The sequence below is a fragment of the Drepanopeziza brunnea genome (assembly GCF_022702325.1).
Source record: "Drepanopeziza brunnea f. sp. 'multigermtubi' strain 214-2 chromosome Unknown ctg2, whole genome shotgun sequence".
Classification (NCBI taxonomy): Eukaryota; Fungi; Ascomycota; class Leotiomycetes; order Helotiales; family Drepanopezizaceae; genus Drepanopeziza; species Drepanopeziza brunnea.
The window spans coordinates 370034-394731 of record NW_027094065.1 but is presented as its reverse complement, the minus strand read 5'-3'; the positions used below and the strand labels follow the sequence as shown (position 1 = coordinate 394731).

The 24698-nt window shown below is 48.3% G+C and overlaps 7 protein-coding genes across 7 annotated transcripts; 4 read left to right on the top strand and 3 right to left on the bottom strand.

Annotated features, from left to right (window-relative positions):
• Positions 1-440: 440 nt before the first annotated feature.
• Positions 441-1188, top strand: L3040_001309 (uncharacterized protein; the record flags this gene model as incomplete). Its single annotated transcript, XM_007292863.2, has 3 exons — positions 441-560; positions 619-718; positions 767-1188. 3 exons carry the CDS (start codon positions 441-443, stop codon positions 1186-1188), a joined length of 642 nt encoding a protein of 213 aa, XP_007292925.2.
• Positions 1189-8703: 7515 nt separating this feature from the next.
• On the bottom strand, positions 8704-10356 carry L3040_001308 (uncharacterized protein; the record flags this gene model as incomplete). The annotated part of the gene is made up of 1 exon (XM_007292862.2): positions 8704-10356. The coding sequence occupies one exon, from the start codon at positions 10354-10356 to the stop codon at positions 8704-8706; it is 1653 nt and encodes a 550-aa protein (XP_007292924.1).
• A 305-nt stretch (positions 10357-10661) lies between these two features.
• Positions 10662-11501, top strand: L3040_001307 (uncharacterized protein; the record flags this gene model as incomplete). The annotated part of the gene is made up of 3 exons (XM_007292861.2): positions 10662-10874; positions 10975-11280; positions 11352-11501. 3 exons carry the CDS (start codon positions 10662-10664, stop codon positions 11499-11501), a joined length of 669 nt encoding a protein of 222 aa, XP_007292923.1.
• Positions 11502-12262: 761 nt separating this feature from the next.
• L3040_001306 (uncharacterized protein) lies at positions 12263-14206 on the bottom strand (the record flags this gene model as incomplete). Its single annotated transcript, XM_007292860.2, has 7 exons — positions 12263-12267; positions 12319-13312; positions 13358-13506; positions 13558-13627; positions 13737-13840; positions 13895-13986; positions 14187-14206. The coding sequence occupies 7 exons, from the start codon at positions 14204-14206 to the stop codon at positions 12263-12265; spliced, it is 1434 nt and encodes a 477-aa protein (XP_007292922.2).
• Positions 14207-14667: 461 nt separating this feature from the next.
• On the top strand, positions 14668-15174 carry L3040_001305 (uncharacterized protein; the record flags this gene model as incomplete). The annotated part of the gene is made up of 3 exons (XM_066156701.1): positions 14668-14726; positions 14779-15011; positions 15074-15174. The coding sequence occupies 3 exons, from the start codon at positions 14668-14670 to the stop codon at positions 15172-15174; spliced, it is 393 nt and encodes a 130-aa protein (XP_066012728.1).
• Positions 15175-17442: 2268 nt separating this feature from the next.
• Positions 17443-21772, bottom strand: L3040_001304 (uncharacterized protein; the record flags this gene model as incomplete). Its single annotated transcript, XM_007292859.2, has 4 exons — positions 17443-17861; positions 17914-21276; positions 21333-21402; positions 21455-21772. 4 exons carry the CDS (start codon positions 21770-21772, stop codon positions 17443-17445), a joined length of 4170 nt encoding a protein of 1389 aa, XP_007292921.2.
• A 599-nt stretch (positions 21773-22371) lies between these two features.
• On the top strand, positions 22372-24631 carry L3040_001303 (uncharacterized protein; the record flags this gene model as incomplete). Its single annotated transcript, XM_007292858.2, has 2 exons — positions 22372-22514; positions 22618-24631. The coding sequence occupies 2 exons, from the start codon at positions 22372-22374 to the stop codon at positions 24629-24631; spliced, it is 2157 nt and encodes a 718-aa protein (XP_007292920.2).
• Positions 24632-24698: the final 67 nt, after the last annotated feature.

The following is a 24698-nucleotide window of genomic DNA, read 5'->3' as shown; positions in this document are numbered from 1 at the left end:
GTTGCCTTTAGCCGCTACGATAGGGTTTCTGCCCAAGCGGAGTATAACAGTCAGTGCGCTGCTTTGGTTCCTGTGGGCTCTCGGCATATCACCACTCTTATTAGTTAGTAGTTGTATTTGGTACGTATAAGATTAAAAAGACATTGGTACCTGTGGTGGGCTCTCGGCATATCACCACTCTTATTAGCTAGTGGTTGTATTTGGTACGCATAGGATTAAAAAGACAAAATTACAAGCTGCTAATATTAGTAAAATGAATACCTTCAATATCGAATAGACTCGATCAGATAAATAAATATATCTTTCCTTGAACCTACTTCAGCGTGAGTTCATAAACCTTTTCACCATTTTCTTCTTGTGCAAGCTCGTTCCCCTTTGTCAGCTCGCATTATTAAACGACTCCGAAACTTTCCGATTTATGTCGGATATCTGCGAATACGATGCTACTATCGAAATCTACATCGCTTTTGCTAGCTTTGAGCTTTCTCTTCATTAGAGCTCAAGGGTTTGACGAAAGCCTCTTAAACAGAGAAGTTATCGGCTATCGAACAGCTTCAAAGGTAAATTTAATTTCACTTGAATTATATAACACGCTTATATTGACTACGCGAACTATAGGAAGAAGCCGAGAAAATCAATGAGAATCATAAGCCATATAGAGACAAACGATTCGATGAAGGCCGACGGCTTAATCAGTTAGGGTCTGGCTTTTATATGAGTGAGTTTGTTTATGTTTATGATCACGGGGAGCTAATAATCCAAATAGCACCAGATCCTGCTGGCTGGGAAGGTGATATGGATAAAGAGAACTGGTATTGTGTTATCACGGCGGATAGTGACAAGATTAAAGACGCGCGCAAAATATACATCCCAGAGTATTACGAAGAGACTTCGCATGAAGAGATTGAGGAGAAGATGTTATGGCACGAAGGCGAAGAAGTCATCGTGGAATACATCAGGAAATTCTTACCAGACCCCGAGAAAGTGCTACGCTTCTCATATATCTCACTTTACGAGGAAGATACGCAGATGCTCATTCCAACTGATATGCTGAATAGCGATGTGTTGGATTTATGGTCTCAATGCTATGCAACAGAGGCAGAGCTACTAGCATACTCGAGAGAAGTTATTGATTGGAAGAAGTGGGACGTTGCTGGAGACCCTGGAATACCGGTGCTTTGGGGCTAGATGATGCCTGAACCATGCTCTGGCTCTGTAATGTAATAATTAAAAGGGAATGGTTCGTCGATAGAACTCATATATGTCTGTCTGCAAAGGCAGAAAACGACTCGTCCGCCCTAGAAGTTTGAAGAGGTCGAATAATGAGCATCCAGCGCGGCAAGTGAAGCCGGATATCCTGCTTTCCTCGCGGAGAAAACTTTCCCATTCTTGAACTGATGCGTAGCTGCCGTCTGATCGGGATGGCTTTTGAGGACGTTGGTCGAGGCCATGGAACTCCGCACGTGCCAAAATCCATCCCGTCCGGCGTCCATCAACTAAGCTCTAGAAGAGTCGTGACAGCGACAATTGGATTATGCCTCGGACTCTAATGGGATCTAAGCATACCTCGGACCTGCTTTGATTGCAACTCAAAGTCCAAGGCGGCACATCAAAAAGTGATCGTCGGCTCGCTTAGGTAGGTAGGCCTCCTTACATCCTTTCAGTCTAAGTCGGCGTAAGCGATTGCGGATCGGAAGCGAATGCGGATTTTTCGTATTTATTGGAAATTCCTTTATATTATTATTATCAGAATTGAATCTATCGCTATCGATAGTAATACTAGGAAAAGGGAAAATATCTTGCTTTCTCTGGTATCGGTTTTAATTATTGAATCATCGTTATCGAGAAAAGGTTTAAGTTGAAAGAGAGTTAGTTGGTCGAGGAATACATTTCTTACGAGGCCGCAAAACCTGACGCTTAAGAGATTGTTGCAACTATTAAATCTCTTTCGAATCGAGAGTTATAATAAGTATTAAATTGTCATCTTCAATAATCAAGCTTGCAGCAAAGCGTTTTCGTAAAATCGTTTTCTGCTCGCGCTTAGCTTTGCGTAAATCGATTCTTTTACGATACTCAGCATCTCCTTCCTTCTCTTAAAGCTTATTAAAGATTCGTTATCATTTTGCAGCAGATGTAAGATTTTCTTTAGCTTGCTGCTTAGCAGCAAGTTCTTCGGTCGCTTGAGGTGACTATTTAACGTGCGCTTATTAAGGTCGTATATACGCGCGTAACAGTATTCGGACAAGAATATTGTAGCGCGTCGGAGACGCGTCGCAAGATCTTTAATTGCATTAAGACTACTTGGCTAAGCGTAGCTTTTGTATTGAAAAATTTTTAAAAGCTTTTTCGGATGAATGCTTTTTCGGCATATCATTAATTACTACTATAAAATACAATTAGGTTGTGCGGTCATGGATCAAAAGGTGATGTTATAAGTTGTATTTTATATGTAAAAATTAGAACTAAGGTAGAAAAATCCGCATTCGCTTTCGATCCGCAATCGCTTACGTCGACTAAGACTGAAAGGATGTAAGGAGGCCCATTTAAGCGAGCCGACGATTGCCGATATCCGGAGCTTTATACACACATACTACCGGTAGTATAGGTAGATGCATGGCTTGGCGGGACAGACTTCTGAGCATGGCGAGTACAGAGCCAACCGCGATAGCCGGCACTTTTGATATCTTCATCCTCCAAACTCGTCTTCGAATCCGTAGATTCACGTTTTGAACCTGGGCTACCTTCCCGAAACATAGACATTCGGTAATTCGTCTCGAGTGCATTCCAAAGTTCAAACGTCTACCTATTTGTCCTTCTCCGTCAAAGAAAGGATGCCTAAGAAGTAGGATCCCATTTCAGAGTCCTCATGCTTACGACCCAGTTAGACCTTATCGAACCGGCCTTTGTTGAACGTTATCAAACACTCGGAAGTGAGTTTCAAGACGAAGGACGGCTCGATCTTCGCGAATCAGAATTCTGATTCTCATAGCCGCTTCCTAAGCGCCCTCTTTTAAACCTCACCCCTCGAGTTGGACGCCACCAACCTTCGATACCTATTTCAGTCCTCGGCGTTTTCGGCCAGTCTGATATCTCTCAGCTACATCATCATTGTGGTTATCAACGTCAATCCTGCAGAAGACCATCTTCACATAAGCTTCTTTGAAGACTTGGACCTGCATGGAAACTCTCCAGGGCATGCACGACCTGGTTCGACCGGCGTCTCGCCACTAGGTCTCTGGACCTCTCCTCTGTGGCGAGAGATTCGGGTCTTCGTGGCTGGGCCTGGGGTTCGAGACCAGCGCGTGGGTCGAGAGGTCTCCCGATGCAGGTACAGACGACATATCACCCAATCTCGTATAATGGCGAACGTCATAGAACCGATGAGCTTGGGGAGCGAAGGCATAAGCGCTCAATGCAGATACTCTACCAAATTTCACCACAGGGTGCTTCTGCAAGGCTAGCTCGAGTGATCAGCTTCAAGCGCCGCAACCCTAGAGCGATACTGGCACGGGAAAGGACCGCCTTCCTGCCAGGCTGAGGCCCCTCCGCGATGGCATTATAGTACGCACGTTCCACTGCACCCGCGCCTATGAAATCTTCTGCGAGTAAGCGGCTCTATTAATAACCACGCGGAAGAGAAGATGCTTGCAGGAGCTGTGGTCGAAAAAGAACTTCTCCTGTCCCGCGATCCACGGTCTAGCGACCCTTCATCTCATCACATACCCTCCCCTCGTGCATACGGATATTGCCAGCACACATATCAAACTGCCATCTGGGGAACCTTGTCTCTGGCTCCCTCCTTTACTAGTCGACAGTGTGAAACTCGTGGTATTATTAGCACACCTTCGTGCCTTTATTTAGGAGACCAACGGAGCCGTAGCTTGCGCGAAGTCTATTTCAACCTCATGGGGGTCGCACCAACGTCTGTCTCATAGCGGGTGTCACATGCAAGTATCTTTATATATATATATATCTTGTTGGCTTTCCTTGTCTACATCCGAGGATAAAGCTTCAATGTTTCGCTCCTATGGAATACGATTGGAGGCACAGTTGTAGACATTTCCGCTGCTTTTAGACGGCCGGGATCACCTTTCCGGGAGTATCGATCATTTTCGTATGCGAGTGAGCCCGACAACGCTAAGCGTACGCGAGGAACGCCAACTCACTGGTTCCGAAATGTTACGGGAGAAATGTTTTTCAAGTGTTTAAGCATTGCTGCTGTCGATCTTGTTCTTGCTATTAAATCTAGTATTAAATTTGGACGTTCATTACTATGAATGCGTGGTTCTTTTGCCGTTGGATTTTCATTGTTGGTAATCAATTAGAGAAGTAGAGTTGGAGGGGATGTCGCCACTGGCGGCGGGCTTGGGGTAAACTCGTCCGAAGCTGTCTTGTAATTGGACTTTTTTCTTCCAAGTCACATTCTTCAACAGCTCTTTCCATTTCTCCATGGCCTCTGATGTGTTTGGGCAAACGCGCTTATTTGACGGGGTGATGACTTTCTGTTGTTTACCTATTTGAACCTTATGACTAGGTAGCAGGCGGCGGCATGATGAAAAAGCACGTTTCGAACTCGCTCCAATTCGCTCCTAAGTCGCATTTGTTGGCAGGGGATATTGCCTGAGGTATCTAGCTGTGCTGGCACGTATGGAATGGAGAGCTTCCAACGTCCGGCAGCGATGGATATGATATCGCGGTTGTGGTAAGCTGACCAGCTCGTTGTGAGAAGAGATTTTCAGGTTCAGGAAGTTTCCCTGAAGCAGGCAGGCAGTTCCTGTGCCGCCTTTTATCTCTTCTTAGGGTGCTTTCACTTGCTGTAGAGCTAGGTCTTGCCTTGACTGCAGCTTTCCCTCAATTGTCGGGGTTAGTATTTCAAACGTTGGGGAAAAGGTGCTTTCAAGTCTGGAGATACTTTAAACAGGCTTCGGGGCTCAGAACCTATTGTTGGTACTCGATCAGAGTAGTAGAGTAGTATAGTTGGGGGTTCACGAGGATGCAGTTCGAGTGTGGTTGATTGACTTGATTATCCAGTACTAGGAGTTGGGACGAGGTTGTAATAGGAATCGAGTGCCAAGGCTCTGGCCAGCGCATACCTCACCTAACAACAATTTTGATGAGGGATGAGGTGTCGAGATTCTGCTAGGCGACTTGGAATATATCGAATGCTGGGAAGATACGCTCGGGAGTAGATGCTGTCAATGGCGGTTAGATGATCGAAGTAATACAGATCTGACGTTTTTGCTTGAAGATGGATTGTGCAGTTGTATTTTTGCACCGGATAATAAGGTTACCGATGGCTCTTCTTTGCGTCTAAGTAGATTAGGGACTTAGCCAATTCCTCTAAGCGGATAAAAGCAATCCTTACGCTTGAAATGATGCGAGCAAAAGTGTAATCATAAGGCTTTGTGACTCGGAGCTAGCTCGTAACTTTAGTATTAGAGCCTGGTTCACACTCGTCATTTTGAAGGGGCCTGAGCAGGTGGCGAGCAGTTTCTATTTATCATTTATAGACTCTTTACTTGTCTTATCGTAGTCTCTAAGAGTCCACGCATCCTGGGGATTACGACCCTCAATCATCGTATAGTCAACTTACTGATTCATACAGAGATGTTGAAACGGTACGGCTCGCCGCGAGGAAGGCTAAATCGCAAACTAGCAATCAAATCGACGATCCGTTTACAGATATCCTAAATGATTATCAAAGAAATGTGACCACTACTGCTGTCAATCATGCAAATCCGCAGCGAGGCTCCTACCGCGATAACAAGATGGGTGTTGTCAAGATTGGTTGCTGTTGTCGTTTTCGGATCGTGCTGTGCTTTCTGCCATTGATACAGGGCTAAATTATGGCAAGCTGGGCCATGATCGACGACTACCTAGGGGGCTGGTTCATAGGCAGCAGAAGGTTTGAGATGAGAAGCAGGACGCCGAAGAGTAGCTACGCAATACTCATACTTCCTTCGATCTCCTGGAACTTGTTTCGTTGGATGTTGAACAGTCGAAATGGGTTGGTGTTCCCCGACTCTTTCAGATCTGGTATCATATGTCTCCGAAAGAGGTAACTGGAGAGTCTAAACCCAAAGATCTGCCGAACAGTTCTTGTTTGTTTCTGCGATTGGATTTTCTTCCGACTCTAATTTAGAGTGTATTCTCTCTTCGTTGAAAGAAACGGTTTCATAGCGCTGATGACATAGGTAAAGTCTGTTTCTTGCTAGCAGATTAATCAGTAGATAGGTACTCCATCTGTATTTCTTGACAATAGCATCATTTTTCGCATCCTAGTGGGAGATTACCGCCAACAAGTAACCGCCACACGATTTCCCTTTTGTGAGTTCCACGTCCTTCTCTGACGCAATCGTACTGGTTGGCACGGAAATCTAACGATGTCGTATAAAGTAGCAACCAATCAGTGCTTTTACCAAAAGGCCAGCAGTCCGGAGACTGCTCCGAATTCTTTCATGGAGAGACAAGAGGTGACAGGTCAATAAGCGCTGACCATTCCAACGCTTCATATTACTGCAATGAACCGTCTACTTGTTTCCACATGGATAGCGAGAGAGCAAGGTAAAAATGAGATCGACAGTACATACTACATTGACAATAACGAGATACATCGTAATTTCTCGATTTCTGCTAGAGCGGACTCAATAAGCCACAACTAGCTGGTTACAGATGAGACTTGAGGTCTTTGACTCTGCGAGGGGGGTGAAATAGAAGGATGCCTTTCTTGGCACACACGCCCAAGAGAGGCTGGATGAGTACCTTTCGGGGAAGCAATATTACTACTGCAATGACTTGCACTACATGATCTGAGAGGGGCCGTTGTCTTATGGCATTTGGCTTGTACAGTTAGTTCGTTATTCGGAATCGCGGAGGAGGGACCCAAGTGGTCATGAGTGAAGCCTGGCTTCCCAAATCCGAGATCTGCTGCAAGTCAACATCTGTTATCTCGCCTTTGGGGACCGCAGTATATCTAAAGTATTGCATAAAATGGCAGACGCATGAATTTCAGACTGGACAGAGAGCTAGTGCCTGTCGTCAAGCGTCGGCTTATGCGTGGTTCGCACCCGTAGTCATCTTGATGCTGATGGCCAGAGCGACGTTCGGGTTTTGCACGTCCCGTAAATTGACTTATATCGATCTACCTAAAAACTTCAGAAAGCGCTGGAATAGGCTGGGGCTTTTAGAGATGTACAACTTCATGTATACTCCCACTGTCGTGAAGTGTCTCGCTGTCAAACCTCGTATGCAGAGTCGAGAAAGAATTCCTCCTGAGTGAGGCACTGCGTAACCTTCTTGGAAGTTGATTCGATCGCTTGTTCAGCAATTATAGGTTGCCATGTGTTTCGATCAGCGATGTCCTTATCCATGGCCTGCATCTCGACTACGACTGACGGCAAGTGGTCTCCTTGGTTTTTTCCACAGTCCATCATGATATAGGAAACTCTCCTGTCTTCGAGGTCATAGGTCGAGTGTTAGGCCTGGGCAGTCTCTACATCCTTACCTAGGATGGAAAGCTTTTCCAACGTAAACAGCTAACGTACTACGTAGCTTTAGGTCGTTGGACCAGGATCTCTTGAGTGTAAGCCCCATCCTGGATTCCCTCTTCGGCAAGACAGACAACGCAAGGTATCACAACCAGTAAAGCACCCAGAAGAGCTTGAAACTCTAAGCGGTCAACAGAGTCAGCAAGAAGCTTAAATTTCCGCTGGAAGAGATCAAGCTTCATCTGCAACCTACGCACATCCGCTTTGCTCAGAACAGTATGATGACTACCGAGTGGCCTCCTATTGAAGAGGGTACGCGTGCGTTGGGGATACCGTTATTCCAATGCAAAGAGCCGTAATCATTGGAAACAGCAGTAATGCCTGGGAAATAGCAGCCACGGAGTAATGGTGTATACACTCACGACTTACGGGACTCGGCAACGATATACAACTTGACAGCAGCAACAAGCCACAGCACCAGCTCACGACATACATCGAGGATCTGCCGAGTTTTCTACAGTATATTGACAAGATGCGAACTTTCTGCATCCGACTCTTTAATCTTAGAAGTTTGAACACGGGTCGTGTCTAAATTCCGGGCATGTTTTCTTCTCGGTTCCGTGATAGAATTCGAAAGAGGCAAAGAACATATTTATGCTACCTACTTAAGTCTCTCGGCTTCCTCTCGCTTCGAAGTACTGCCGCCATATTTCTAAGTCTGCAATTGAGTGCATGAACGTGGAGTACTTGCCTTGCTCATCGTCGCCTTCGCCTGATAATGGCGGACGGTCTCGCCAAGACCTATCGCAGCTGCCAAGCCCACTCATTACAACATTCATTCCCCTTACAAAGATCATCTCTACAGCGTACTACATACCCTCTTCTTATCAAGATAAGTTTAACCCTCCGGGATAAATGAGGCAGACAGGCACTAAGGTTTATTCAAATTCGGAGATGCAAATCTTGTCCATCGGCTAGCGAACCCGTTGCTTTGCTCCGAGTTGAATACTACTGTAAGATTTCATCAGATCTCGATAAGCCATCTCGAATGAGTGCACGATCACGCAAAAGACAGAGAGGTTGAACGGAAAGTAGAATCGGGAGAACGTATAGTGGTAAAAATGTGCTAGGAAGCAAGAAGAAGCCATCATCGTTACCATTTATACTGTACACCCGCTAATCATACGACTGATTCCCAGACATAATACCACACCCCCTACTTCCTCTGCCGCTTCGAGTCCTTGTCGCTCGCTGTGCTCAAAACACTTGCGCTTCTCTTATGCTGATTCGTACTCGCGCTTGTGCCCTTCAGACTCGGGGCAGCGCTCTTCTCTCTGTCTGGCTCAACCTTCACGGCCCCCTGTTCCCCTGTTCCTCCACCTTCAGAATTCTCCACATCAGCCCTCGCAGCACGCTCCCTCCTCTCCCGCTCCGCCTTGACGTTCAATGCCGTGTTCAGCTCCCCCTGCAACTTATCCATAAGCTTCTTCTGCTCCAGCAGCTGATTGACGCCGCTTAGCAGGCTGTCGAAAGCCTCGCCCACCTCAGCAGTCGGCATGAACAGCGTTGTCGTGAGTCCAAGCTCAGCCAGAACGTTAGCAATCTTCGTTTGCTGTATCGTCGATTTGTTGGCGATGGGTTTCTTGATTCGCTCGCTGCGGAAATTGGGCCCACTGGTCGTGATACGATCGAAGCGCCTCACGCCGTACATGGCTTCTTCTTCAGGAGACAGTTGACGACGCTCCGGTTGCTGATTTTGCGGCGGCGCTTTCTTATTGCTGGGGGCGCCGCCTCCACTGGGGCCAGAGACGGATTCGCGAACGCTGGACTCTCTGCGGTCAGAGGTAGCCTGCTGGTTCACGCCACTTGGGCCTGGTGCTGGACTGGCGCCAGCAGATTCTCCAATAGACTTTAGTCTCGACTTCTTTGACTTGTCGATGGCCATGAGCTGTTGGAATAGTTGCCCTAGGCCTTGACTGGAACTATAAATTGCGGTGCTCACAGAGGCATTGCCGGTGCTGGGGGGTGCCTCCAACAGATGGTATAGCTCCTTTCTTTCGTCGCTCAGTTTTTCAGTCCGGGCCAGGATTCGCTTGAGCTCTAGCAATAGGCTCTCTTCTTCCTTGGCTTCTTCGTTTGTCCGTTTGAACGCGGTCTCAGCAAACCGTTTACGATTTGCCTCCTTGACTGGATCGAAGTTCTTCATGAGTATGAGCAGTTCATGTTCGGCATTATTCATATTCGGCGGTGAAGTGTTGATCTCCATCATTGTCGCCCCCACAACGTAATATCTCTTCTTCATGTCCTCCATGGTTCTGACCCGGCCAAGCGGCACCATCGCAACATCTGCAGAACTAGCTCCCGGTTGGGGCGCTGGAGGCTGGTAATCGTATCGATCCCATATTACCGGCCATCTCAAATCATATTCCTGTACCAAAGCAAGCAGATAGTCCGTCTCGTCCTTCGTCCAATCCTCACTACGCAGCTTCTCGTTGTACTGCTCGTCCGTATACTGAGGCGTATCAACCTTGACATTGAACTTTGCAAACGCCGAATCCTCGATCCCCTCAGCATTTCCATCCTCCCTCCTCCTCCAATGGCGCAAAACCAATTGTTCCCCGTTCCTGGCCGAGTTTTTGAACGGCCTCAGATCCCACTTGGCGGCTGGCTTCCGGCTTCCGAATCGCTTCTTCTTGAACGATGTGATCTCGGGCACAATGGAAATGGGGTTGTCGCCTCCTAGTTCCTGGACTTCGCGTGCAAGGCCCTTCAGAACAGGTCGCGGGGCGGAAACCTTCTGTCTCTTTCCAGGCCGGGGGCCTGCCTCGCCGGGCAGATCCAGCATATCGCGGACATCATGGGAAGTCATTTTCCTAGAGCAGTGTAAATTAAGCGTAGAACTTCCGTCCGAAGGGGTTCCTCAATAACGGGGAGTCGTTGCAACACGTCGATGATCAGATATACCGGAAGGGTACGCGTCGGAATCTGTACTCCACACTATGTGCAATCGGCACGTGATAACTGAAGCTGAATTCCGGCAGGGGTCGTTGAAAGTCGCGAACGTGGCCCGGTTGAAGCAGCGAAGGGCGAAGTGAAGCAGCCCGCGCGAACATCCTAACTACAACTCAACGTCTCAATCCACGAACACAATTCTCGAACTGTAGTCCAGCAGCAATGCGTTCCATCATCCCCCTCCTCTCGCTGAGCGCGCTGCTTGTCCCGGTCCAATCCCTATACTTCTACATTGACGGCACAGCTCCCAAATGCTTCTTCGAGGAGCTGCCGAAGGATACGCTGGTAGTAGGACACTTCGATGCAGAGGAGTTTGACGAGACCGCGAAAACGTGGACAAAGCACGACGGGCTCAACATCCTGATTACCGTTGATGTATGTCCTGCCCATGTCCCAATTCAAAATTCCAGCGCTGCCTTTGCAGAGCCTAGCATTCTTTGGATCTGAACGGAATACGGGCTGATAGTTACAATAGGAGGTATTCGATAACGACCACCGGGTCGTCAACCAGAAGGGCGCGCACACCGGCCGCTTCACCTTCAGCGCTGCCGACTCGGGCGACCACAAGATCTGCTTCACGCCTTCCTCCACCACCAGGACCGGCGGCTGGCTCTCGAACGCCACGCCCCTTGGTGGCGTCCGCCTCACCCTCGATTTGGCCATCGGAGCGACGAGCCAGATCGAGAGCACGGATAAGGGCAAGATTGAGGACATCGTCAAGCGGGTCAAGGATCTGAACGGCCGACTGCAGGATATCAGGAGGGAGCAGGTATTCCAGCGGGTAGGTCTCCGATACCGAAATGGATTTTTTTACCTAGGAATGGATAAGGATAGATGCTAATTTTTCTATAGGAACGAGAGGCTGAGTTCAGAGATCAATCCGAGTCGACAAATGCTAGGGTAGTTAGATGGACACTGGTTCAACTGGTCCTATTGGGTATTACTTGTGCATGGCAATTATCCCATCTCAGGGCTTTCTTCATTAAGCAGAAGTTAACATAGAAGTCTTCTCACTTGCGGGAATTGGCTAGATAGGTCGTCGGATTGTGAGATTTGTGTAAAGTAGAACCTAGGGAGCACGGAAAGGACGAAGTTCTTGACTACCCGATGATTTATTAGGCGCATCATCAAACCATCACACAATGAGTACGAGAAAAGTTGACGACTTCACATGAAAAACGAGATCAAAGCCCAGGACGACGAGAGGTCACGATAATTTTCGAAATCTTTTACTCCATTCGTGGAACTGCGAGCCCGGTAAATACCAAGCCCAATGCATCTAGTTCACGCCCATTCGCCGTTGCTTCGCTCCTGAAATGGAAAGTGATAGATACATCGCAAATCGCTGTCGAGCGACCCGAGACTTGATGAGTCTTTTAGTTTGAGACAGAGCCGTAAGGAAACGCGATGCTGTGCTGTTGCTTGACGAGGAAACGGAAAAAACAAAATATTAAGTCACGCAGGTAACTCTGACACGAGCCATGCGCCGGGCGGAGGAGTTTATGACGGGGGTGAGTGTATGCGAGACGCTCGCAAAAGGCGGGAAGCGGACTTGCATGCAACAAACAGCGAGAGTCGTGAACTGCTAAGAGCAGAGTAGAAGGGCAGGATTGCAAGCCTCTGTTCGCTTGTAGAAGGTTACATGGTCTGATTAGAAAGTGGTGGTTCGAAGTTGAGTTTAGTCATGAACGCCCTCGGGAATGGCAAGCGAGTTGAGCAGGAAATCTTATGAAGAAGAAACCCGAGTGATCAAGGGGAGATATTCATCCTGGCAAGTCATTTAGTTCGTCTTCTCCAATAACCTCAAGACTAGACTAACCGCAGCACAGAGCTTTCATCAGCTTCTGGAAGCCTGTTGGCTGAGGTTCTGGGCTTCTTCCGTTCTGGGGTTGAGCGCTCATGTTTGGCTGAGTCGACATCCTCTGGGGGAGGTTGTTCGAGCTGTTCTGGAATTGCGCCTGGGTTGAGCCTGCGGGAGTAGCGCCGTCTTGGAGGTTCCCCGCCGCTCCGCTGCTGCGTTTTGGGACCAGTCCGCCTGGGGCGTTTGGTCGATCGCGCGTCTTGCCCATTCCCGGTTTGATTGGGGAAGGTGGCGGGGGTTGCGCGGCATTTAAACGGGCGGCAGTGAGATGACCTGGCGTATTATTTCCTCCTCGAGTGGTTCCATGCAGCTCTCTGTTTGATGCCCCGGGGGCCACGTTGGGTTGGTGTAGCATATGTTGCGAAGGGTGCTGCTTCATAGCTTCCCAGCCTTTTCCATTGTTGATCTTCATCCAGTCGTACTCTCCATCCTCCACATCTCCAGTGTTCTTCAGTGCTTGGGTGAATAGATCACGAAGGTAGTCGTAGTCAGGAACGTCTTCGAATCCGAGGTTGCGAACGTAGCTCAGGTACTTGTTGAATTCTTCAGGGAAGCCGTCACAGAGATCCTTGATAGCAGTTGTCTGCTTTTTCTCCCCAATCTTCTCGTACTTTTGCTTGTTAGTGGCAGCCTTCAGTCCCTGCCAAGGCAATCCTCCTCTCAGAAAGTACATAAAGACGTGTCCCAGTGCCTCCAGGTCATCTCTTCGTGATTGTTCTCGGCCCAAATGAGTATTGATACTCATATATCTCGCAGTACCTGATAGTGACTTTCGCTCCCTGTAAGGAATGTGCTGTTTCGTCTTGGGGTCTCGGTATTGCTTTGCCATTCCAAAATCAACAACATGAATCACATTCGCGGTTTTCGACCCTGGGCGGCCAATGAGGAAGTTGTCGGGCTTGATATCGCGGTAAATGAGGTTCTTCTCGTGGATTGTTTGGACTCGTGAGAGCTGAAATGGTTAGCAAGCAACACTCGGAACGATCAGGAACATTACCATTTGCTTCGCTACCATAACAACGGTCTTTGTCGAGAACCTTCTATTGCAGTGGTCGAAGAGATCCTCCAAAGATGGTCCGAGGAGATCAATGACAAGAATGTTGTGCAGGCCTTCTTGACCAAAGTAATAGACATTAGGGATCCCGGCTAGTTTGTATCAGTGCTGTGCATATCCAGTATCGCATGCTGGGTACTCACGGCAGCCGACAAGAATTTTGTATGTACGATACTCGTCTCGCAATTGCGGTGCATCGCTCTTTCGAGGTTCCTACGAGGCCGCGATATTAGCTGATATGGTCTCCTTAATCTATCAGATCGTCTTGGATGTGAATGCAGAAGTTGTTGGAGGCTGCAGATGTGCAGAGAACCTCACGTACAAATTTGATAGCGACTTGTTGATTGTTCAACAGGTTGGTCCCCTCGAAGATAACACCGAACGAACCCTCTCCGATCTTCTTGCCGACACGGTAATGGACCCCGACTACGTTGGAAGATGAGGAAGCCATTTCGAATAACTAGGAGTTTAGGATCGAACCCTGCGTGGGAAGGAGTGTCGAAGATAAGAAGATATCTGAGAGCCTGTTTTCGAGAAACGCGAGGCTCTGTAAACAACGCGGGCGATGATGACTGAGAGGAGTAGAGAAGTTATCAGCTTGCGACACTCTCCAAATGATAAGTCCCGGCGATGGCGGCCCTCTCCTCTCCCACAACGATTGGCCGTGTTGATGGAGGTTGTGGTTGTCGAAGGGGGAAAAGAAGAGAGGTGGAGAGAGGAGCGGTCGTCGAAAGCTAGTAGGTGCAGCATCTAGAACGTAGAACGGACTTACAAGCGACACACGCTCTCCATCCAGAGATGCAGCAGGGGAGGCAGTCCTCTCGAAAAGGCGGGCGCAGCAGGGTTGAGGCTTAGAGATGCCGCGACATCTATTGTAAGTAAGTCCCAAATGATTCTTGTCGTGAAGGAGAGATGTAAAGAAGAGTCGGAAGGGGGGTGGTTTTCTGCACACAGGTCAAATGAATTCAGCGTGAAAAACTGAATTGGCCCGTGGGTAGGCACGGATATTCACAGTCGATGGAGCAGCAGGGGGATAGAAATTACTGTACGAAATAGAGGCACCAATGTGACTGAGGCAGAATTCGGGCCAAGCAAATCGTGATGTGGTATGCGGCCCGCCCTACTTAGGATCCTTGCCGCCGTGCGCATATGGGCAACCGTACACCGTACTATGTACGTCGAGTCGAGTCAAGTCGAAAATCAAATCAATTCAAGTCAAGTCAAACCGAGCGTATCAGCGATATGCGGTGAGTATGCACGGAGCAGAGCCAGAGTTAACGACGACTTCGAGAGAGAGCGAATCTGCCACAAGGTCAACAAGGCATGCCCGTGGAATGAAATACAGCTGATAAGATGCTATTCAGATGCGCTCGACTCTCCTCTATCCAGCTCCGACGAAGCCTTCGAGGAGAAGCCCACCCAAGATACCGTACATGGCTTCGTGTGCTCGGAAGACCTAATGACAGCAGCATAAGCAAAGCAAAGCAAAGCAAGGCAAAGCTGGCGTTGGCTCTACCTAAGACACCCCTTCCCACCAGGACAACTCCACGGGTGCTCCTGTCTAGTAATAGAGTACCCGCTGGTCAAGAAGACGCAGGTCAGTGAAAGAGTACTGTTACCGTAAGTACGGCAACAGCGCACTCACTCTCTAGGCACTAGGGATTCGAAACTCCTCCATCTCAGGGCAAGAGACAAGAGAGGAGCGTGCCGAGGCTAAAACGACCTGCCGGGATCTCGACGACGACAACAACAAAAATTAGCGAAGGGGGTTTCCGCTCTGTTATTTGTTGTTGGCCTTAGCGATCCCGTCGCAGCTCATAAGTATGTAATAGTCAATATAGTTAGTAGTGTACCTATGGCAGGAATGATCATTCATGAGCCAGTCATGGACAACCCGGGGCTATTAGAGCCCATCCGTCATCCTTCCATCCATCTACCTATCTAGGGGAAAAGCGCTCCAACAGAGACCGACCTCGAGCTCCTCAACAAAAATGCTCGACCACGTCTCACTCCGACCAGCACAGCACGGCATATCGAAGCACAGCACACAGCAAATACCAAGTAGGTAGCAGACGAAAACACCAACCGGATGCAGGAACTCAGCTTGCATGCATACTGCTGCAGCTGCAGCTGCAATAGTAGTAGTAGGCGTTGTTGTCACTGCAGGACCACCCATCCTCATATGATCCTCATCCTCATCCTCATCCTCATCCTCATCAATCAATCAGCCAAACCCAAACCCCAGACTGCCGCTTTGACCAGCCCAAGCATACCTACTTAAGTATCAAGAGGAGAAAATGAGAAGAGAAAAAGAGGGAGAGAAAAAGTAGGAACGAATGACTACTTCTGGACCAAACACACATGTTTCCCTGCCCCATTCCATATTACACCATGCCTTAACACACCCTCCTCTTTGTACTCGATTCTCCAGAACCGAGGTCGAGAAGAACGAGAACCACAGCGGTCAGACAGAAAAAGGAGAGCAAAGCAAAGCAAAGCAAGGCAAAGGAAAGCAAAAGCGCTCGCTCGTTCGCTCGTCCCAGCGCTTCAGGACCTGGAAGCCACCTCCTTATCGCTGAAAAAAGCCGTGTCTATGATGCACCTACAGCAGCGGTCTCTTGGGCTCGGACCAAGAGATGAGACCCCCACAAGGTTCTGGCCCACTTTCATTTGCTTTGCGTCCCTCCCACTTGGTATCGGTCGATTATTTCCCATGTCTCGAACATTGTAGATTTGGTTTTTCCCATGCCTCAACCCACTTTTGGAGTAGGCCCGCCTGGCTAAATCTACGCGCTGCTTTATGCAAGAAACTTTTCAGCAAATGCCGCCTACACTCGAATTCTATACGATTGCAACTATAGTATTAATATCGCGATTTGTTTAGCTACAATAGCGGAAATCCCTACTACCGACGCTGTTTTAGATGCTCTATTAAAATCTTCAGACGCTACGTTCCACGACCTCGGCCTCGGTATCCTTGATTCTGATATAGATACAAATCTATTTCTTAAAGCTTCTTAAAAGAAACTTATTTCAATCTAATAAAGCGATGTATTTCACAATCTAAAACCTTTTCAAAACGCAACACTCAATCAGGCTATCCACGGGCGATAGGAGCCTAAGTGTTCGAGTAGCGAGAAGACTTATGTAAAATACGTATGCTACTTTGACGATACATGCAAGTGGCGCGCTCGTTGCAACTACAACCCTCGAACTGAAGAAGCTACGGTATCGGTATAATAAATAAAAACATACTACATGCTTTAATCGTGTTCGTCACACAAGACCGTTAGTTGCGCGGATAGCGTATAAAATTGATTCCTTTGCTGATAACTGTAACTAAAAACACATACGTATCCATTTTTTTTTTTTTTTAATAAATGTGAATAGCTTCAAAATTGTAATCGAGAACTTTAAAAAAGAACAAAGTACCTAATATATAAGCGGCATTACTGAAAAGTTTTCTTGCATAAAGCAGCAGGTGGATTTGGCTGGGCGGCCCACTTAAAAAGAGGGTTGAGGCATAGGAAAAACAACTCCACAATGTCAGAGGCATGGGAAATTCTCGGCCCTTGGTATCATCATTTCCCGTCAGGGGCAAGAAGGTCAATAAATAGTAAGAAAGAGGTTGAGTGAACGTCGGTCGAGAAGCTGCCCAGTCCAATCAATCACTCTCCATTGTGCAGTAGTTACTTCGCCTGGCCTCGCACGATCAAAATTCAGTCGGCGCTCTTCTAATGTACAGTAATGCGTGTCTGTCCGTGTTTCCCCTGCTCGCTCCCATATGCCCGCGCTCGTTGTCCCAGTTCGCCGACTGAAAGTATCAAGAAAGAAAGAAAGAAAGAAAGAAAGAAGAAAGAGAAATAGAAACAATTCCGCACGCGGGTGTGTGCAGCTTATATAAGATTTGCTCCGTTGGGATTTTTCGAATCCTAATTCTCCAATCAAAGAGATCGATTGCTACACTGACTTGTCACACATTGCCCAAGCCACCATTTTGCTTCCCTGTGATCTCCTACCGCCGACTTTCAGTACATGATTGCCTGCCTCGTACTACTCCTCCCATTCAGCTTCGTCTTGGGCTTGAAACGTGGCTTCGAGTGTAACAAGCCATCGGATTTTTCCTCCTCTCTCCGCTTGAGTTCTCTTTCCTTGCTGTCAAGCATGAAGGCTGCTTCCTGCATCTTATTACCATCTTCTGTTTCATCCGCAAGCGCCTCCTCGTACTCCCGCTCTGCTCGGTCGTAGATAGTTTCGTACCATTTCTCCAGTCGGTGTTTCTCCATGAGCAGCTCCAGGAAGTCTTCTTCCAGTTGCATGTCTTTGAGGATACTTTCCTGGGTGCTGGCATCACTGCTGGTGAACCGATCCTCAAGCTCCTCAGTGCCTGCTACCAAGATTTCACGAGGGTTCATCGCCTTGACGTTTGTGTTTTTGTCAAATAGACCTGAAGTCTGTCAATAAAAGGCGTAGGGAAGGGCTACAAGTGTTGAACTTACGATTCTTGAAGCAAGCTTTGAATGTCTGGTACAATATGGTGGAAGATTCCAGGTCCTGAACTTGCTTGTCATCCTTCTGAGTTGTGTTGTTGATCAGGGACCAGTTGTCCGCCAGCATGCAACGTCTCCAAATAATTCGTTGCTTAAGGTGTCGATCATCCTTACTAGAGGTCCCATAGCGGGAAGCTTGGAGTGCAAAGTAGAATCGCTGAGTCTGGAAGATGTCATCTGCGTAAGTTTCGGCTTGATGGTCGCCAATGAGCGTCAAAAGATCAATAAGCTTTGCGGCATCCATAGCCTCATGCTTGATAAGGAGTTCCATACTGTCAGCCAGGAGTCGTGTAAACACTGGTTGCTCCCGCAAAGCCTTGTTGCCGTGGGATTCAAGTGCTAGTTGCAATTCTGCATTTTCGTCGATGGCCATTTCAATGGAAGGACGGACTACTTCGTAGACTTGTTCTTGGATCTTGATCAGCCCGAGCTGATTATGAACCTTAGCAAACTTGATTTTACTCTCGTCGGGTGTCAAAGGCTTGTCCTTAGGGCTACGGGCCCGGCTTGCCAAGAATGCCATTTTGCCCACACTCAACTCGACTTTTTTGCTCCATTGTTCCGATTCGCGAATGAGACCAAGATCAAGGAGAGTCGCCGAAGCATTCCCAAAATCTTCTTCCTTGGTGATGTCGTTAATCCAAGATATCTTTGCATATTCTGGCTTGCTGCGGAGGAATGTGGTCAAGTAATGCTGTTGGTCTTTCCAGTTGTCCAGCAATTCTGCCATCGATCCGACGCTTATCTCATGCTCAAACAAAGCCTCCGCCCATCTCCCACCAAATCTAGAAAACCAGCGTTCGGCTCCCTTTTGGAGATACCTTGAACGACTGTTCCAATGACTTAGTTCTTCGTCATCGAGACCAGGTTCGCGCAGCTTCCCCAGGCTAAACATGAGTTCGTAATGTAGCACTTTCGCAAGAACGTTAAGAAGCTCATGCTTCTCAGCCAAAACCATAGACTCGTCTGCTAGTGCGAGGTCGGCGGCCATGATTCCAATCTGCTTGCCCACTATCTCGGATTGAAGCGCCATCATAGTTTGATTCGCTTGCTCTTGCCACTTTTTATCTTCCTGTGAAGAGCCCCATCTCACGCGTTCGAGATTAGATCGAATGGTGATATCAAGTAGAGCTGGAAACTCGTCACGGGTTTTCTTTAGGAGGTCGTTATCTGGCCCCCCCGGTACAACAGGTCTATCCCAGAGCTCTGATAGAAGCACTCCAGCAAGCTCCGTTTGCTTTCTCAGACTCTCCGCAATGAGATGTGTCGAGGTCCAGATACTGTCCTGCATTTCCTCATAACCCGCCTTCAAAATTCCGTGCTCAAGCTTTTCCTTCCCAAGGCTGTACAGGTCGAGATTATCGGCCCGAAAGTCGAATGCAGCTTGAAGCCCGCCAACGAGGATGTCATTGGCTTCGCTGACCATGTTCATCACAAAAGCATGGTCTTTTTGGCCATCTTGAAAGGTTATTTTCATGACCTGGAAAGCCCATGGGAATGCCATCTCAAGATTCCATATGTCTTTGATGAACCAATGGCGGACACGATCAAGCTCACCAGCTTCCTCTATGGGCTCGGTCTTGTAATTTTCATGGATATACTCTACGATCTCGTTCATAAGGCCCCGCTTCTTGCCTTCCGGCTTAGCTCTGATGGAAGCATCGAAATGTTTCCATATGACTGTTGCGGCGGCAATTTTTTCGGCATCCCAAAGTAGCCTCCATTTCGTGATCCTATCCAGAGAGGCTCCACAGGCTTTGACATACTTCGCGAGGTCTCGCAAAGAAGTAGTTCGAAGCTTGAGATTCTTATCGACTGCTAGATTATCCTTGATATGTGGAGATTCGGACTTCAGAATCTGCTGGCTCAACTCCAAAGCAGCTGCGCCAATTTCTTCTGATGTAAACTGTAGCTCAGGTCGTGCCGTGAAGCTTAACGGGTTCTGCTCTAGATTCCCGAAAAACACGGCCTGTTCAATTTTGCTCTTAGCTGTCACTTGCTGCGCATCAGACGAAGACAGCTTGACAAGGTCGGTAGCTGCGACACGCAGAACGCCCCCACCTCGAACAAGAAGAATGGCTGCTGGGTTTTTGACTTTGTGGCGACGAGACTTGAGATCGTCGGTGGTATTTGATGGTCGGTGCAGCTCTTCCATATTAGAGCCGACAATTTCGACGTTCATCTCTTGCCGAAAATCTATCACATCCTCGAAAGACGGTGGTTGGATATGACTTTCCGACCGAAGCTGCAAGTCGGGGGAGTCCGGTTGCTTTGCCATTGAAATAACAACAATAGCACGATCGAATACGACATATGCAATAATGGCCGGGTAAGGCAAGAATAGTCGAGGTTTCGAGGTTGCATATCGGCTAACGGGGGTTGTATAAGACGTGACAGGACGGGTGCTTGCAACGACCAAGCCATCCTGCTTCAGCACAACTTCTACGAGAAAGTAGTGTGAGCTATCTCTTTGCGCCATGGACACTAACACCAGAAGATCCACGCCATCAGTGTGGTCGCTCAGCTGCGATTCGGCGTTTGTCTTGGGCGTAAAGGTAAAGTCATGGATTTCGAAACATTCGACAAGGAGATCACTGAGTGCCGGACTGGTAGCCTTGATCGACGTTACGATCGCCTCCCTACTTTCGGCTTCCCCAATGACGGTCGCGTGGCCACCTCGATGTATATTCCAAGACTGTATTTTCCCCTTCGTCGTCGCCAGAACGACGCTTCGCTCCCCAACTCTCTCGGGGCGTGCAGCTCTGACGGCGGCAATATCTCCCCGCAGAGCAGAGCTAGATAGAACATTTCGTAGGCTGCCAAATAACCCACCGCCGAGGATTCCGCTACCACTTCGAAGAAATTGGACCGATATAGCTGCTCTCCCTTGCCCATCTCTGACGCTCATGTATGCAATCCTACCAGTACTGAACGCGAGCAAAAAGCCAGCTGATTCGGCGTTGACAATTTGGATGACAATCTCTCCTGAAATCATCCCTGGGATTGATGATTCGACACCGTTACGCTTCATCCGTAGGTCCAAGGTGGCAGCGGCAGCAGCAGACTCCCAATATGTAATCTTGCCGCTGGAAGGAATGACTACCACCAGACCGGGGTCGGTAGATGAAGCTGGAGGCGAAACAAGGGATCCTAGGGGCAGCGGATCTGTGACATGCTTTGAAGGGTGCGGTAAAGTAAATACATGACTTTCGGGGGACTGTGAGTTGACCGCGTAGGGCCAGACGATTGCTTGCGTATGTGTGAGAGCTAGGGCGTAACCGGTGTCCGGGTCGAATGATCCATGCTGATGAACTATTCCACATGATTAGCTTGGACTTTGGTCTCTTCGTATTCCAAGATGCGCGTACCTGTAGCATCCAGTCTGAGTACATCTGGCAGGGCGGGAAGCCTGCTGACGGTATATGTATCGTTCGTAGTCTACGGACAACCATTAGCTATTTCCCATTGGGGTAAGGAAAAGAGAGCATACAAGCACACTGGTTCCATCTCCTTTACTAACTCGTTCCGTAGACCGCAAAGGCCGCCCACCTCTCAATGCCATGTCCCGTTGCGCGCCAGGTGCTGAGTCCCTTGTATTGTCCGGTCGAGGAAGTGCTGCGACCTTGTGGTTTCTTGTCTCTTCCATTTCTGGCGCGGGATCAGGAGGAATGAAGGTTTCATCGCTGACCGTCATTCTCGCTTTCTTCGTCTTCGGTCCATTAATACTGTCGCCTCCATTTGCTCTGAGGCGCCGTTTCGTGGTTCTCGTCAACGTCGCCGGGGCCCCGTTTGGCTGAGGAGAGAACATCGTAAATGAGCTTCGATTGATCGAGCAGGAGTTACTCTATCGTCAGGTCGTGCGCCGCCGGGTGCGGTGGGTTGATTTAATCTGATGATCGAGGTCCTGTCATAATCGGGTGCGTGAAGAAAGTTAACGTAAACAAGTTGTGAATTTGAGAGGCAGTTTCGCTAGCGTGCCCAAGGCGGTATGGACAAGAACCTCACACCTCAGAAAGTCTCCAGGCGCTCTTCTAGAAACCTTCGGAAATGTAATACTTGATCCGCCCTGATTCTATGAATTCATCTTTACTTCACGTAGATTCTTTCCGGGGCATCTTCCACGGTCTCTTTATTTCCCATTTCCTTTTTCGCTCGTAGTCTCGAGGTCACGGGGGGAATCTGCCTCAACCTCCCCCTAGATGCGCTTAATTACGAAGGTATTAGAAAGAGTGATACCCTACGCAGAATCATTCGTACTTATCAAGTGAAGAGCGGCTTCATTTTTTACAGAAAATTACATGGAAGAAGTTCAAATTCTACATGGTCACGTGATGGTACTACTATCGTCTCGGTCCATAGGTTGACGTATTCCATTCGAGGATTTCTGTATGGTACTTTTTATCCACAATGCCACCTCAACTTTCAAGCGCTGCAAGTACAAGTCTGACGATATCCAATCCACTGGTCTTGTATCGGTCATTGTTGGCGACAAGAATCATTGATCCGGACCCTGCTCAACACCGACTTGCACTTGAACTCCAAAAACTATAGTAAGTGCTAGTATATGCCATGCTTGTGCTTTTCGAAATATTCCCATATTTCTTTCTCAATTTCTAAACACGGATCGAAGTTGCTAATAATTTACTTATTCAGTCTTCGATTGAAGGACTACTCTCCAAAAGCTGAATATGGCGCTCGTCTCCGAGCGGTCACTCAAGCAGTTGAGGACATTCCAAGTCCCAAGGATGACAATGCGGTAGCAGTACCGGGTCATCCTCTGCGAAGAAATCCTCTGTTTGCTCACTTGTTTCCTCAAAAGCCCGAGAGAGATACTCTTGCTCTGACAAGGATTCTTACGAGCCATGATGCGGCCATGAACATCGATTCGCCGAAAGGAATGCTCCTTCACGGAGAGGTCGGAACCGGAAAGTCGATGTTGATCGATCTCCTCGCCGACAGTCTTCCTAATAGAAAGAAGAGGCGGTGGCATTTCAATACTTTTATGTTGGAGACTCTGGCGAGGTTGGAGCAGCTCCGACAGTCGCGCTCCAAAGGTTACTCAGGTGCGGATGCAGAGCATTCCCTAGTGTGGCTAGCGAAAGATATGGTTGAGAAGACTCCCATACTGTTCCTGGATGAGTTTCAACTTCCTGACAGGGCAGCCAGCAAGATTTTGAGTAACCTGTTTACCGCCTTTTTTCAGCTTGGAGGGGTACTCATAGCGACTTCAAATCGGATGCCAGATGAGCTGGCCAAAGCAAGTGGCACAGATTTCGCTGCACAACCGAAAAGTGGGCTCGTTCGAGGACTCTTTGGATTTGGAAGTAGGGGCAACATGTCAATGTTTCCTGCCAACGATGAGTATGGTGGCTTCGTAGAGGTTTTAAAGGCCCGGTGTGAGATCTGGAATATGGAAGGCGGACGAGATTACAGGAGAAGAGAGACGGAAGAGACCGATGAAGAGGCCGCTGAGATTATTGAGACCATGAGACAAGAGATGATCGGCGGCTTTACAAAGAACAAAGACCTTTCACCTGGGCTGGGAAATTTGGCAGCTGGCGGAAAGGTAGATTCGGAAGCTGATGAGTCAATTCTGAAAAGGGGAGTGACGCCTAAGAAGTATCTGCTGACAGGCATGGACGGCATGGACTCGGAATCCCAATGGCAAGCCGCAATCAAAGCAAGCTTACCGCTCGATATACCGGAAAATACACCATGGAACTCTACGACATTGCAAGTGTTCGGACGCAAGGTCCCCATTCCACGATATCTTGATGGAGTAACGAGATGGTCCTTTGCCGAACTTTGTGGAGGTATGTTCGGCCCAGCCGATTACATTACCATGGCCTCAACATTTCACACATTTATTCTCGACGATGTCCCAATCTTGACCTTGATGCAAAAGAATGAAGCCCGACGCCTCATCACACTCCTGGATGCTCTCTACGAAGCTCGCTGCAAACTCCTCATCAGAGCCGAAGCCGGTCCAGACGACCTGTTCTTCCCGGAGACAAAAATTCCCGCGCCTACCAATGCCCATCGAGAAGATAACGACGGTGGAGATGCCGTTTACCCAGAAACACTTTCCGAGATCTACCAGGACCAGACCTCACCTTTTCGTCCCAACGTCTCTACTTATACAGACACCACGAAAGCCGGCTACGATCCTGATGAAGACTCTGATTTCGGTCCACTGTCTGGCAGAGCAAACGAACATGGACGGAAAGTCGACTTTGGTATGACTAATTCATTTACAGGAGAAGACGAGAGGTTTGCATATAAGCGTGCTCGAAGCAGGTTATGGGAGATGTGTGGCGCAAGATGGCATGCGAGATCTGAGCCTGGGTGGTGGAGACCCTTGCCTACTGAAGTTCGAAGGTGGGAACGTTCAGCATTGAATCCAGTTTCTGCGTCAGACCCTTCGCTAGTGAAAGGCGATGTTAAGATGGGAGAGTCAATTATTCTCGACAGACCAGCGGGTTTGCAGGGGAAAGAACTTGAAGAAAGAGAGCGGATTGCCAACAGTTCTCCCAGGGAAGAGCGTGATCCGCCTCCGGAGTTTGGGGTGTGGCATGCTTGGGGAATCACGAAGTGGGGGAAGAAAGCTGGAGCTTGGGGACAGGGAGTGGAGGGATTAGAGGAGAGGAAGAAGAAGGGTGGTAGCTGATAAATTTATATAAGTACAAGTATATATTCAAGGAAAGAGACGAGAGGCAGGTAGACCTTGGATCCCC